General features: G+C 35.8%; 1 protein-coding gene across 2 annotated transcripts in view; it reads left to right on the top strand.

Annotated features, from left to right (window-relative positions):
• Positions 1 to 14,383, top strand: part of USO1 (USO1 vesicle transport factor) — a 94,241-nt gene that overhangs the window by 40,168 nt on the left and 39,690 nt on the right. For both annotated transcript variants that reach the window (XM_082838241.1, XM_082838242.1), the window contains exons 5-8: positions 6,618 to 6,718; positions 7,462 to 7,564; positions 7,760 to 7,815; positions 12,042 to 12,162. In XM_082838241.1, coding sequence (XP_082694367.1) covers positions 6,618 to 6,718; positions 7,462 to 7,564; positions 7,760 to 7,815; positions 12,042 to 12,162 — 381 coding nt within the window. The remainder of the gene's footprint in view (positions 1 to 6,617; positions 6,719 to 7,461; positions 7,565 to 7,759; positions 7,816 to 12,041; positions 12,163 to 14,383) is intronic.

The raw sequence follows: 14,383 nt of genomic DNA on the forward strand, positions 1-14,383 counted from the left end.
ATTATATTTCAAAAGCATTTTATTAATTATATACCCAAGTGTTGTTTCATGCAATAAATATGAAAATATGCAAATGCAAAATAGCCCTACAAAGCATTGCAATTAGGTCATTGCATTGCTGGGATAGTAGTTTCTAGAGGGAAACAGTTCTAAGGTGGAGACAGTTAAGTTACTTGCCTTTTCAACATAGATTTCTCATGTATTTGGAGAGCTATTTTCACATATGTGGGCCACTTTTTGTAGTTTTCTTTATCTGCTTTTTTATCCATAGAATTTCATTAGAATTTGGCTAGGTATTTGTTCTTGGTACCATCCGCCACAGAGCCATGATTTGTTAGGGTTCCAGGGTAGGTAAAAACAAGGTAGGCTCATTAGCCCAGCGAATCTTGTGAAATTTTACTGGATACAGGGCATTTACCATACCATGGGAATCAGGGCTCTTATTCATAGCTGATTCCAAAGAGGGAGATTTTCAGGAGATTTTATTAGCTCCCAAATTTCCATATCTTTTCCAATTTGTCATCTCCCTTTCCATCATTATGTCACCTTGCAAATAAAATGGGAAGGGTGTGCACTCTTGCTACTTAACCAGTCTGAGTTTTTTTTCCAACTCCATGGTAAATTCAACTTTGAGCAAAAACCAGTACAAACCAGTACAAACCAGTGAGCAAAAACTGGTTTGTACTGGTTTTTTGAGCAAAAACCAGTACAAACCAGTACAAACCAGTGTACCATGCAAAATTTTACGTTCAGAGGTGTTTGAATAATTAGGGCACAGGCTTTTGTCTGCTCCCAATGGAACAACAGGAAATCTTTTAAGCAGATCAATGATAGATATCGTCCCTTGAGTCCACGCTAGTTATGTTTGAGTATTAGACTTCCTTCTGATTAATATTAGACCTTTGTAGCATCAAGCCTTTGCCACCTTAACTTAATACCCTTGACATAATAATTGGGCAGTAACATGTAGATAGCTTTCAAGTGTACTTTTTTTCATCCCTTCATGCCCCCCTCTATCTGTTTTTCCTGAAATAATGGAAATATTTCAGTGGAAATAATGACGGCTTCCCTAAACTATTCTTCTGAAGCCACCATTAATCTAAAAAATTAAACTTGAAGGGCAAAAATTAATAGTTTACTAATGTTAAAAATCCAGGAAATTTATTTTTATTTGGCATCCAAACAACCATAAACTCAAGTAACTACTTATTTTGAGAGATTACATGCAACTTTTATGAGAAAGAGATATAAGGTAAAATATCAATAACAGGATTTGCTTACAGACAAGCATGTTTCTGGGAATATCATAGGATATACGTTTCTTTAAACATCTTTTGCATCTTGGTGATAATACTCATTAATAGTAACCTTACAAGAATCTCAAAATTTTTTTGAATCATCAAAAGAAGATTTATGTTCTGTATAATTTTAAAACTTGAAGGAATTCCCTGGTGGTCCAGTGGTTAGGACTCTGCACTTTCACTGCCGAGGGCCCAGGTTTGATCCCTGGTCGGGGAACTAAGATCCCACAAGCCGTGTGGCACAGCCAAAAGAAACAAAACTTGATAATACATGTAGATGTATAGCATATAATAAATCTTAGGACTGTGGTTCTTAAGGGCAGTTTGGCACCTCCTGCCACCTAAAGGACATTTGTTAACGTCTGGAAATATTTTTGGTTGTCACAACTTGAGGATACGTAAGGGAGTGCAACTGGTATCTTGTGGGTAAAGGCCAGGGATGCTGCTAAACATCCTAAAATGCATAGGGAGTCTCTCACAACAATGTCATCGTCAATAGTGCCGAGGTTGAGAAATCCTGCTTTAGAGATGATGATGTTGCTGTTGTTAGTTGAGCACTTATTATTCACCAAGTACTGTGCTACATGATTTATCAATACTTATTTTGAATCCTCAAAGAAAACCCTGTGTAAAAGAATATTGTTCCCATTTTACAATTAAGGAAACTGAAGCTTGATATATCTGGGCTATTTGCCCAAAGTAATGTGACTAAATGGATGGTCTGACTCAAAAACCTTTGTGAGCTTCTTCCTTTTTACTGTATTGCCTCTCAATAAAGTATTTGACTACTCCATACCCTAGCCATTCTGTTCATAAACAAATTACTTTTGCCTGTGTTAGCAATTTGTCTTTTAGCAATTTCTCATTTCTCTTTCATGTTAAGTTCAGAGATAGTACTTGACAGTTAACTGCTCCTTTCTCTTTGAAACACTTTTTCACTCAGTCTCATGGCGCTACTTTTTCTTTGTCTCCTTTGCTGTTTTCTTTCGTCTCCCCAGCCTCTTAACATTGGAACATTCCAGGGCACGGATTTCTTTCCTTCTCTATTCTTTCCTTTGGTGATCTCATCTAGGCTTGTGACTTCAAATATAGTCTGTATGCTTGCCTCTCAAATATATGTGTCCAACCCAGACCTCTCCACTGATGTCCATAATTGTATATTCAAATACTTACTTGATATCTCCAATTGGATTTCTTTTCCCGACACACAGCTTTATTGAATTATAATTGAAATATAATAAATGTACAGATGTACAATTTCATGAGTTTTGACATGTATAAACCCATGAAACCATCACCACCGCCACCAAAATAATGAACATATGCAAGTTTCCTTGTGCTTGTTTGTAATCCATTCCTCCTCCTTCTAGCCCCATCAATCATAGATCTGTGATTACTGTAGATTACTTTGCATTTTTCTAGAATTTTATGTAAATGAGATCATACAGTATATACTCTCTTTTTGGTTTTCTTGGTCTGGCTTCTTTCACCCAGCATAATTATTCTGAATTTCATTCATGGTGTATATCAATAGGTTAGTCCTTTTTATTGCTGAGTAGTATTGATATTTTGTTGCGTGAGTATATAACAATTTGTTAATCCATTCCCCTGTTGGTGGGCATTTGGCTTGTGTCCAAGTTTTTAGCTGTTATATTTGAAGCTTCGTACTATGTACAAGTCTTTTTGTGGACGTGTATTTTCATTTCTCTTGAGTAAATACCTAGGAATAGAATGGCTAAGTGATAGTAGGTGTATATTTAACTTTATAAGAAACTGCCAAACTGTTTTTCAAAGTAGTTGTACCATTTTACATTCCTACTGGTGGTGTATGAGAATTCTAGTGCCTCCACATCCTCTCCAATACTTGATATGGTCTGTCTTTTTAAATTTTAGGTGTTCTAGTAGGTGTGAAATAGTATCTCACGGTAGTTTTAATTTGTGTTTTCATAATGAATGATTATATTGAACTTTTTTTTTTTTTGCGGTACGCGGGCCTCTCACTGTTGTGGCCTCTCCCGTTGCAGAGCACAGGCTCCGCCGCGCAGGCTCAGCGGCCGTGGCTCACGGGCCCAGCCGCTCTGCTGCATGTGGGATCTTCCCGGACCGGGGCACGAACCCGTGTCCCCTGCATCGGCAGGCGGACTCCCAACCACAGCGCCACCAGGGAAGCCCTATATTGAACAATTTTTGATGTGATTATTTGCCATCCATATACCTTTTCATTCTTTGGTGAAGTGTTTATTCAAATCTTTTGTTCATTTTTTACTGGATTGTCTTCTTATACTTGAGTTGTAAGAGTTCTGTATACATTCTAGATATAAGTCCTTGTGATGTATATTTCACAAATACTTTCTCCCAGTCTGTGACTTGCCTTTTTATTTTCCTAACATTGTCTTTTGAAGAGCAAAATTTTTAAGTTTGATTAACTCCAGTTTATCAATTTTTTTCTTATATAATTTGGACCTTTTGTTTCCTACTTATGAAACCTTTGCCAAACCTAAAATCACTAAGATTTTCTCCTGTGTTTTCTTTTAAAAGTTTCATAGTTTTAACTCTCATGATTAGGTCTGTGAGCCAATGGGTCTATTTCTGGACTTCCTATTCTGTTGGTCTCTATGTCTGTCGTTTTGCCTACGTGACATGTGTTGGTTACCCCACCTTTATATCTTGAAATTATGTAGTGTAAGTCCTCCAACTTTGTTCTTTTTCAAAATTATTTTGGCTCTTTTTGGTCCTTCACGCTCCCATATCAATTTTAGAATCAATTTGTCAATTTCTACAGAAAAAACTTACTGAGATTTTGATTGGGATTCTGTTAAATCTACAGATTGATTTGGGGCAAACTGACATTTTAACAATACTGTGCCTTCTAATACAAGAACACAGTAAATATATTATTTAAGTCTTCTTTAATTTCTCTCAGCACCATTTTGGAGTTTTCAAAGTAAATAGGTCTTATACATCTTTTATCAGATTTATCCCTAAGTCTTTAATACTTTTTGATGCTGTTTTAATTGGTGCTGTTTTTTAAATTTGAATTTCTAATTGTTCATCACCAGTATATAGAAATGCAATTAATTTTGTATATTGACCTTTGATTCCACTTAACTTTGCTAAATTCACTCTCTAGTAAGTTATTTGTAGATTCCATAGGATTTTCTACATAGACAAACATGTCATCTGTAAATACAGTTTTACTTCTTCCATTCCAGTCTGTATGCCTTTTATTCTTTTTCCTACCCTGTGGCACTAAGATCTCCAGTACAATGTTGATTAGAATTGGGGAAAGTAGATATTCTTGCCTCTTTCCTCATCTTAAGTGGAAAGCATTCAATCTTTTACCATTAAGTTTGATGTTAGCTATGTTTTTTGTAGATGCCCTGTATCATCCAATCTTGTGACTTTAAATATCATTTTTATGTTTATCGTTCTAATGTATATGTCCAACCCAAACTTATCCACTGACAGCTGTGCTTGTGTTTATCCAACTGCTTACTTGATTGATATCTCCACTCAAATTCTTATATCTCAAACTTAACACATCCAAAACTAAACTTACGATTCTGTCTATACTCTCAACTTGCTTCTTCCAGTGTTTCCAATCTCAGTAAGTGGCAGTGCCATCCTTCCACTTCTTTAGGCTGAAACCTTAGAAGCACCTTTCCTTTTTTTTCCCCCCTTCTCATACCCCTGTAAGGAATATGCCAACAAATCTTGTTCCTTCTATTTTCATAAGAATTGTAACCAGTGTCTAAGTCAGTTTCACCACTTACCTTGATTATTGTCTCCTAATCGCTCTCCTTATTATTTCCCTCTTGCCCTGACATCTTAGCACAGCCAGACTAGTCCTTTTAAAAGTAAAGTATTTTTTGTTTAAGTAATGTAGTTTTAAGGTTCAGAAACTGAATTCTTTTACTGATGCAAGAGATGATAAAAGAAATACTTCTTAGGGTTTCCGAAGGATAAACCTAGCACATTAATCAATATGTGAGAAATTAGGTTTTATTAATAACCCAGAATATTAAAATATTTCTTTTCTACTTTTGGTCTCTTCTTTTTTCTCTTTTCTCTACAAATAATTAGATGAGATTATCACTGTCACTGTCAGATTGTCTTGCTATTCTTGTCATCTGCTGGGTTTTCTCCATTTCTAAAGTATATTAATATTAAAACCTCACATTTAAAACAGAACTATTTGAGAGATAATAAATATGTTTGGTCTTAACTGCCAGCTCCTTTGGTTTATAGTCACTGCCTGGAGCAATATGTGGAAAAGGCTTAGCTATGTCCGGAATGGGTAAGGGGATGGCGAGTAGTGTATTTGCCATCTCTCAATTGCATTTATTAGAGTAGGCAGATTTTAAATGATAATTTGCTTTGGCAGTTGTTGCTTCAGTTTTTAGTGATCCTTTACATTTTTTTGACAAAGTACATTGAAACAACAAATAGCTTAAAGACTTTTTTTTTTTTTTTTTTTTGCCGTACGCGGGCCTCTCACTGTTGGGGCCTCTCCCATTGCGGAGCACAGGCTCCGGATGCGCAGGCTCAGCGGCCGTGGCTCACGGGCCTAGCCGCTCCGCGGCATGTGGGATCCTCCCAGACCGGGGCACGAACCGGTGTCCCCTGCATCGGCAGGCGGACTCTCAACCACTGCACCACCAGGGAGGCCCCAGCTTAAAGACTTTTAAGTGTTAAGGACAAATATAAAATCTTTTAAAGAATAAGTGAAAACTTAAATGCAAATTCTGGTTTTATTGCCGAATAACTATAAGACATATGTTGATTTGCTTGAAAAAGATACTGAAAAATCTGTAGATGATTGGTTTAATTTTAAAATTAAATTATTTAACATAGTAACAGAGTCAGCAAGGACTATATGTTCAGTAATGTTTGTGGGGGAGGAGCTTTTGAGGTATAATTTACATACATTAAAATTTATTCTTTGGGGTTGTATAGTCCTGTGTGTTGGGCAGATGTATACAGTAGTATAACCACTATCACATTTGAGATAGAATATTTCCATCACCCCAATAAATTCCCTTGTACTCGAGTTAGAAGTTTAACCGAAAAATAACCTTGAGAAAATGTGAAAATATATTTTCTTTGAATATCATATTTAAACAATTAAAGAATAAAAATTTATTTAAATGACCTTGAAACTTATTTTAAGGATATGTCTTTCTAGCATAATTGTGGTATCACTTCCAGGCACACTGTTCCAAGAAAATTATCATTTCTGCTTAGCTTTTTCAACAAAAAGGATACTTTAAAATAACAAAGCATCATATTCAAATACTTTATCTTTGAATATTACAGAAGAAAACTCCACAAGACAGAGTGAGGATTTGGGAAGCCAGTTTACAGAAATTTTCATTAAGCAGCAAGAAAATGTCACTCTTCTGTTATCTTTATTAGAGGTAAGTAAAGAACCTTGCTATTTTTGTCATCTTAATAAGCTTGTTTTGTTGCCCTTTTGGGTGTTATTGAGGAAGCAACATATATAGATACCTTTTTTTAAAAAATAAATTTATTTATTTATTTATTTTTGGTGCGTTGGGTCTTCGTTGCTGCACGCGGAAGCCTAGTTGTGGTGAGCGGGGGCTACTCTTTGTTGCAGTGCACAGACTTCTTGTTGCAGAGCACGGGCTCTAGGCACGCAGGCTTCCGTAGTTGTGGCTCATGGGCTCTGGAGCGCAGGCTCAGTACTTGTGGCGCACGGGCTTAGTTGTTCCGCAGCATGTGGGATCTTCCTGGACCAGGGCTTGAACCTGTGTCCCCTACATTGGCAGGTGGATTCTTAACCACTGCACCACCAGGGAAGCCCCTATATACCTTTTCAAGATAGTGAAATTTGTTGTATCATTACAAGAGATTCACATGTGTGTTTTAAGAACTATGTAGTCTCTTAGAATACTGTCTGCTTCTTATTTCCATTTTTACAAAGTACTGTTATATCTAGTCAACAACAGTTTAATCAGTTTGATCAATTTATATTAACTCTTTTCTTTTTATTGCTTTTTATTTCTTAAGTTAATTTTTTAAAGTTTGACAAACTCTTTTTTTGTTTGTTTATAGTTTTTGGTACCATTCTACTAGTTGAAAAGTTTTGCTTGAAAATGTGAATTACAAATGTTAAATATTTTAAATTCCTATATTGTAGGAGTTTGATTTCCACGTCCGCTGGCCTGGTGTGAAACTTCTTACTTCTCTTTTAAAACAACTAGGGCCTCAAGTGCAGCAAATTATTTTAGTCAGTCCTATGGGTAAGTGACTCATCTTCCTTATATTATTTTGATTTAAAAGTGAGGATCATAAAAAACAAAAACAAACAAAGTAAAATTGAGGATCATTCCTACGGGGGGGGGACTGAAATGATGTGTTAATAAATTGTTTATAATTTGAATCACTATTTGTGTTTTTGATCTGCCAGTGTTTTTCACATGGTTATATGTTTCTAGGTGTTTCAAGGTTGATGGACTTATTAGCGGATTCCAGGGAAGTTATACGTAATGATGTAAGTCAAGTTTGAAGAAAAGTCTAAGAATATGCAGCTTTTTTTCTCTTTTTGCAAATGAAGTCTTTGCTGACCCTTATTCAGAGTCATAGAAGTTAGATTTGGAAAGTTGGGGTAATGGTTTAGACCTTTTGAAGTTATATACAAGGCCACATTTTTTCTTTGTTTCCAACCTATTCAGTATTTTGGCTTAGACAAATGACTTTGCTATTCAAATTTATGCCTTCCACAAGTTTAGGATTTCTTCCATCCTTTTCTGAAAGGTTGTACTGACACCAAATTCTGCCTCCAGAAAGAGCAGAGGAAACACCCCTAGACATTGAACTGCATAAACTTAACAAGTGTAACATTTGGAACCATCACCCTTAGTTGATTGAATACATATTTCAAAGGATTTTCCTTGTAATCTCTATTTAACTATAGAGCGTGATTTGCTTTGGAGTTAATTTTTCATTCTGATTTAATATTTGCATATACATTTGAGTATTTTCTATTGATGAATATTGTTTTGTTGCTTGAACGTTCTTTTCTGTTGTTACCTACAACTCGATCAAAACCATAATACTTTAGATAGCAATTGGAAAAATCTTTTTTTTTTTTTTTTTTTTTTGCCGTACACGGGCCTCTCACTGTTGCGGCCTCTCCCATTGCGGAACACAGGCTCTGGACGCACAGGCTCAGCGGCCATGGCTTACAGGCCCAGCCGCTCCACGGCATGTGGGATCTTCCCGGACCAGGGCACGAACCTGTGTCCCCTGCATCGGCAGGCGGACTCTCGACCACTGCGCCACCAGGGAAGCCCCTGGAAAAATCTTTAAAATTAAAATTTAGAGCTAGGGGATCTTACCAAGCTAATTCAGTCTCCATATTTACACTGAGAAGCCCAAGACTCACAGAAACCAAGTGACTTGTTCTTTGTTAGTGATGTCTTATTCATCTTTGTGTTTGTGGTACCTAGCCCTGTACCTTTCTCCTCTTAAGTGCTAATAAATACCATTTGGATTGCTTTTAGTCTCACAACTGTTTCCTGACAAAGCAGAGACAAAACTGAAATGCTCTTGACTTCTAATCCACATAGACAGTTTTTTTTTTTAGCTTTGCATTTAAAGTTTTGTAGTACATACGTCAATGCAGTAATATAAGTGGTGAAATGATATAGTAGTATAACTCATTAGAAGGACAGTTTTTATTCTTTTAAGAATTGTGTACCTATCTATTAGGAATTTTGACTGTCTTTTCTTGACTAAAATATTAGTATGTATCTTAAACCTGAATTTGGTGTTCTGCTCTTCTCTTTCCTTTAACTCTCTACTCTTTTTTTTCTTTTCCTAACCTTTTTTCCTCAGTTTTTATTTGAGACAGATAAAATGATTCTCTATGTTGGCTTTCATTACTTTTATGATTAGAGATTAAGTTATATTTTTGCTGTGATGTTTAGATTTTGGAGTTTTACAGCCACCTTTCCTTTGGCTTCACAGATTCATTTAAATTCTTTGTGGAGACTTACTATCGAACATTATGCAGTAAAACACAGTGTAATACACCCCAGTTGACTCCAGCAACCAGAGGAAACTAACTGGCACCTGTGGCAGTTACTAGTGGCACTCTGTTACTGCCCAGAATAATACACTGCTTCCGCCCCCCCCCCCGCATCCTTTGTATCTTTTTCTTTCTTTATCCTTCTTTTAAAATTCTCTTTTCATTTCCTTCTTTTTAATATTTCTCATTGCATTCAGTGACAGTTATTAATATTGACTAACCTCTCTGGGAGCCTGTTGGTAAAGATTTTTAGCCTCAGTTTGTTTTATATTTGAAACATTGAATTTGATCTGGATTTAGAGAATTAGTTGGTCATTTATCATAGATACAGTGAACTATCATATTTATTTATGTTACTTAGGGCTTAAAAATTAGCAAGAAAGGTTGAGAAAACTCTAGGAAGTAACTACTAGCTCACTTCTAAATGATAGACTGTAATTCCATTCTTTAATTTTTAGTTTTTTATTATGAGAAATGTAAACACACATGAAAGTAGAGAGAATACAGACAAACCCGTCCCCTAAACCCATTAATTTTCAAGATTTTATTGTACTTACTTCATCCATCCCTCCCCTCACCACTCTCCTTTATTTTTGACTAGAGTATTTAAAAGGAATCAAACAATCTGTATAATTTCACTATTACATACTTCAGTATACATGTTGTGTGTGTGTGTGTGTGTGTGTGTGTGTGTGTGTGTGTGTGTGTATTTCCTTATATAACTACAATGCCATCACATTTAATGAGATAACAACTTTGTCTTAGCTCTCATTAAATAAGGTAACTATTTCTACACTCAAGTTTCCCAGTTGTCTCATAAATGTCTTTTACAGTTGGTTTCTTCAAATCAGTTTCCAGACAAGGCTCTCTCATTACATTTGATTGTTAATGTCTGTTAACTTTCTAAAGGGCTTGATTAAGTTCTGGTTCACCTCTTTGCTTTGATATTTCCTAGATGATGCAGTGTACTTAATTTTGCAGCACATCAGGAAATGTAATATCTGGCTGTCTCACTTGTAGTGATCGGTGGGTTTGATTCAGGTGGTGACAGCCAGATCCCTCCATGGATCCCTTCATCCATTACATCTGATCATTCATTAATGATCATTGCCTGATTCATTTATTTTGTTAAGAGTTTCAAAATGATGATTTCTATAATTCTGTCATTCATTCACATTTATTCGGCTGTAATCTTCCTCAAAGAAGAACTTTACTTCATCAACCAGTATATTTTATTACCCTGAATTATAATTCATAGATGAAAGGGAGGATAAATAGCTAAATCCCTTTAATTACCAGTTTTTAAAGTAAGGAATTGGTGCCCACTTACTTTCAATGACCAATGAGTATACTTTCATTTCTAGTAACATTTTAGTGGATGTGTTTGATTAGAGGAATGTCTCTTAATAGTCAGGGAAAAGAAACTGATATGTATTGAGAACTTAGGTTCTGTAGGAGTTATTTTATCTCCTTTAGTCCTCATAAAAACCCTATGACAAAGATACCATCCTTGTTTTACACATGGGTATACTAAGACTTACATTACATAAATTACATACAGAGTTTATGTAATTTGCTTCAAGTTGCACAGCTAGTAAGTAGACCTTTAAAAAACCCACTGTATCGAACTCATAACCTTAGTGTTCTTTCCACTGTATTTAGTCCTCCCTTTGTTAGCAGTTAAACTCAAGTTAACATTAAGTAGGAGAATATGACATGTAAAAATAACCACTTTTGCTTTCTCTCTCATCTAATGTTGAGACTGGACAGTAAGGGAAATGAGTAGGAAAAGCCCAGTAAGGCTGTGGGTATTTTTTGTCTTATATAAATACTTATTTGCCCAGTACTGACAGCCAACGGCTTATTTGACTCTTTGGAACTACTTAGTTGCTCTTCTTCTTCCTCTAAGAAAATTAAATATTTTCTGTCTCTTTGACCATTATGGTATTGTTGGGCTCCTGTGGGCTCATAAAATACTTGTTGTTTGATAGTGAAATAAGCAGAAATGGTTAACAGTGACTATTTCTTGAATAATAAAGAAGTTGCAAAATATATAACCTAAATCTAGCTCAACAGGAGCTGAGAAAAGTAAAAAGCAGAAGCAAAGACTACTGAGAATTGTCTCATACTAGACATGGTGTTCATGAGGCATGAATTCTCATTCTTCTTTTTTTCTATCAACTTAGAATCAAGTTTTGGGAATTTCCGGGCCAGATAATTACAAGAATATCTGAACATTCCCTGCTAAAATGTGGTGATGTTTATTGATTTATATTATTGATTTCACAATTTTTTATTGTTACTATTGTGAAGCATGTACCGAGGCATTACTGAGATAAATATAATCATGTTCAACTCTCTTAGACCACAGTGAAAGCCAGGTAATGAATGATTGATGAATTGATGAATATGCAAGAATTGTTGTATATTTATATTGTACGGTGAAAAGAGAACTGAATTAGGAATTGGTAGACATGGGTTCCAGTCAAGGATCTGTCTTTCGAGATTTATATAGCTTAGGGAGGTAAATTGCTCACCTTCTCTGTCCTCGTTTCCCCTATCTATAAAGTGAAGGAGTTGGACTTGTGAAATTCCTGCCACTTCTAAAACTCAGTGGTTTTTTAAGTAATTTTTAAATGTCTTGTAAAAGTTGTATTCCACTAAACATTATCTTTCTTCTCCATAAGGGCGTCTTACTACTACAGGCACTAACAAGAAGCAATGGAGCAATCCAGAAAATTGTTGCTTTTGAAAATGCTTTTGAGAGACTACTGGACATTATTACCGAGGAGGGGAACAGTGATGGAGGTATAGTATGAAGAGATTGATTTGGAAAGATTCCTTTTGTTCTCACGGACTTGTTAACTTTTCAGGAATGCAACTGAAGGGAGAAATGAGGACATACATTTTCTTTGTTGTTTTGTTAGATGTTGAGAGAGGCTTCCCTGAGGGAGGATGGATACTTTATATTCTTTCTTTCTTCCATTATGGTGTGTCGAATATGGATTTCTTTTTATTTATCCTGTTTAATATTTGTTAAACTTCCAGAATCTGTTGATATCTTACATCATTTCTGGAAAATCTCAGCTATGTCTCCTCAAATACTGCTCCATCACATTTTTTCCTATCTTTCTGAACTCAGATTCAGTTCTCTGTCATATGATTAGATTCTCACTTTATCATCTTACATTCTTGTCTGCATTTTCTTTTTATCTTTTCAGGCTTTCTTCTGGATTATTTCTTCTGACCTGTTTTCTATTTAAACGATTCTCTCTTCACCTGTATTTGATCAGCTTTTGAATGTGTCCATTGAGTTTTAAATTTTTCTTTTCTAGAAGTTCTGCTTGTTTCTTTGGCAAATTTGCTAGGTAATTTTTTTATAACTTCGTTTTCTCTGCATGTATTTTCAACTTATCTTTTATTTCTTTGAATATAAGAAACAATTACTTCACGATCTCTGTCTGATAATCGCAGTATTTTAAGTCTTTGTGGGTCTGATACTTTGCTCTGCTGGTTCTTACACATGGTACAACATTTTCTGTGTACATGGTTCTCTTTGACTATGTTTTGTGTCGTACTTAGCAGAATTACTTATAGGAATTTGAATCCTAGGATGAAAGTAATTTCTTTCAGAGAAAATGTGCTTGTTTCTGCCAAGCCCTGGGGGTGCAGTTTGTCTGGGATCACCTCATTCCAGATTGAAGGGTTGATATTCCCTGGACTACTCAGGTAATGCAAACCCGAGCTACAAAACCTATGAGGATTAGTTAACTTTGCATTTTTTGCACCCTGAGGATATATCCTTTTTTGTTTTTTTTTTTCCTTAGGATATATCCTTTTGAGGTCCCATTTTATTAGGTGAAAAGTTTTCTGTTAGATTCCTTCCCTACCTTGTGTATACCCTTGGCTTTGGTTTGTTTTCCCTCTGTCCCATGAGACTGTCAAAATAAAAAGTTTAGATTTATCAAGATTGAGAAATGTACTGCCTGCCAAAAGGTACTTTCATACTTAACTATCTGTATAGATATCCATTTTCTTGTCAGTTTTAGCCTGCTGTACTATCAGTTCTTCATTGCTCCTAGGCTTTTTTTTTAATTCAGCATTTTTGTTGTTTTTAATGAGAAATTGATCAAAAAACCTAGCACTAGAGTCAGAGGAGAAAAATGAGTTTATTTGCATTCACTGAACTGGGGTTAGCAAGTAGTGTAGTATAGGTGACAGTTGGCTTACTAATCTGGAAGGCAGGGCCAGGCTGGTGATAAAGATTTGAGAGTCTTTATAATATAGGTAAAACAAAATTAGATAAACAAGAAAGACTAGATGAGTCACTTAGAGTAAGTGAAGAGTGAGAAGGGAAGTGCTAGGACAAACCCTAAGGAATACAAATTGTTAAGAGATCACAGAGGAATAGGTATCGGTAAAAGAGACTGAGAAGAAACAGGCCGTGAGGCAAGAGGAGAACCACACTTAGAAGGGTTGGGGGAATTGGTAGCACTGTAAGAAGTCACTGAGATATCAAGATAGGACAGAAGTGTATCTGTAGGACTTAGAACATAGACATCATTGGTGACCTTGGGGACAGCATTTGTGTTTAGTGGTTGCCTCAGAATCAAGATTGTAGTGTCAGAGGAGTAAGTTAGAAGAGGGAAAATAGAATAGCAGAGAAAACTCATATCAGGAATTTGGTAAAGTCAGGGGAGAGCCAGGTGAACAGAACTGGAGGTTGACAAGGAACTATTTTTCTTTTCTTAAATTTTTTTTTGAGATATGAAATATTTCAAACATACAGAAAACAATAGAAAATAGCATAACAAACACTTGTGCACCTACCGTCCAGTTCTTTTAAATAAAGTATCCTTCTGAATATAATCTCACAACTTACTGTTTTGGTTTTTTTTTAATTAATTTTTTTTTCCGCCACATGGCATGCGGGATCTTAGTTCCCCAACAAGGGATTGAACCGGCACCCCCTGCAGTGGAAGCTCGAAGTCTTTACCACTAGACTGCCAGGGAAGTCCCACAACTTGCT

This window comes from Leucopleurus acutus (genome assembly GCF_964270905.1).
Source record: "Leucopleurus acutus genome assembly, chromosome: 4".
Lineage (NCBI taxonomy): Eukaryota > Metazoa > Chordata > Mammalia > Artiodactyla > Delphinidae > Leucopleurus > Leucopleurus acutus.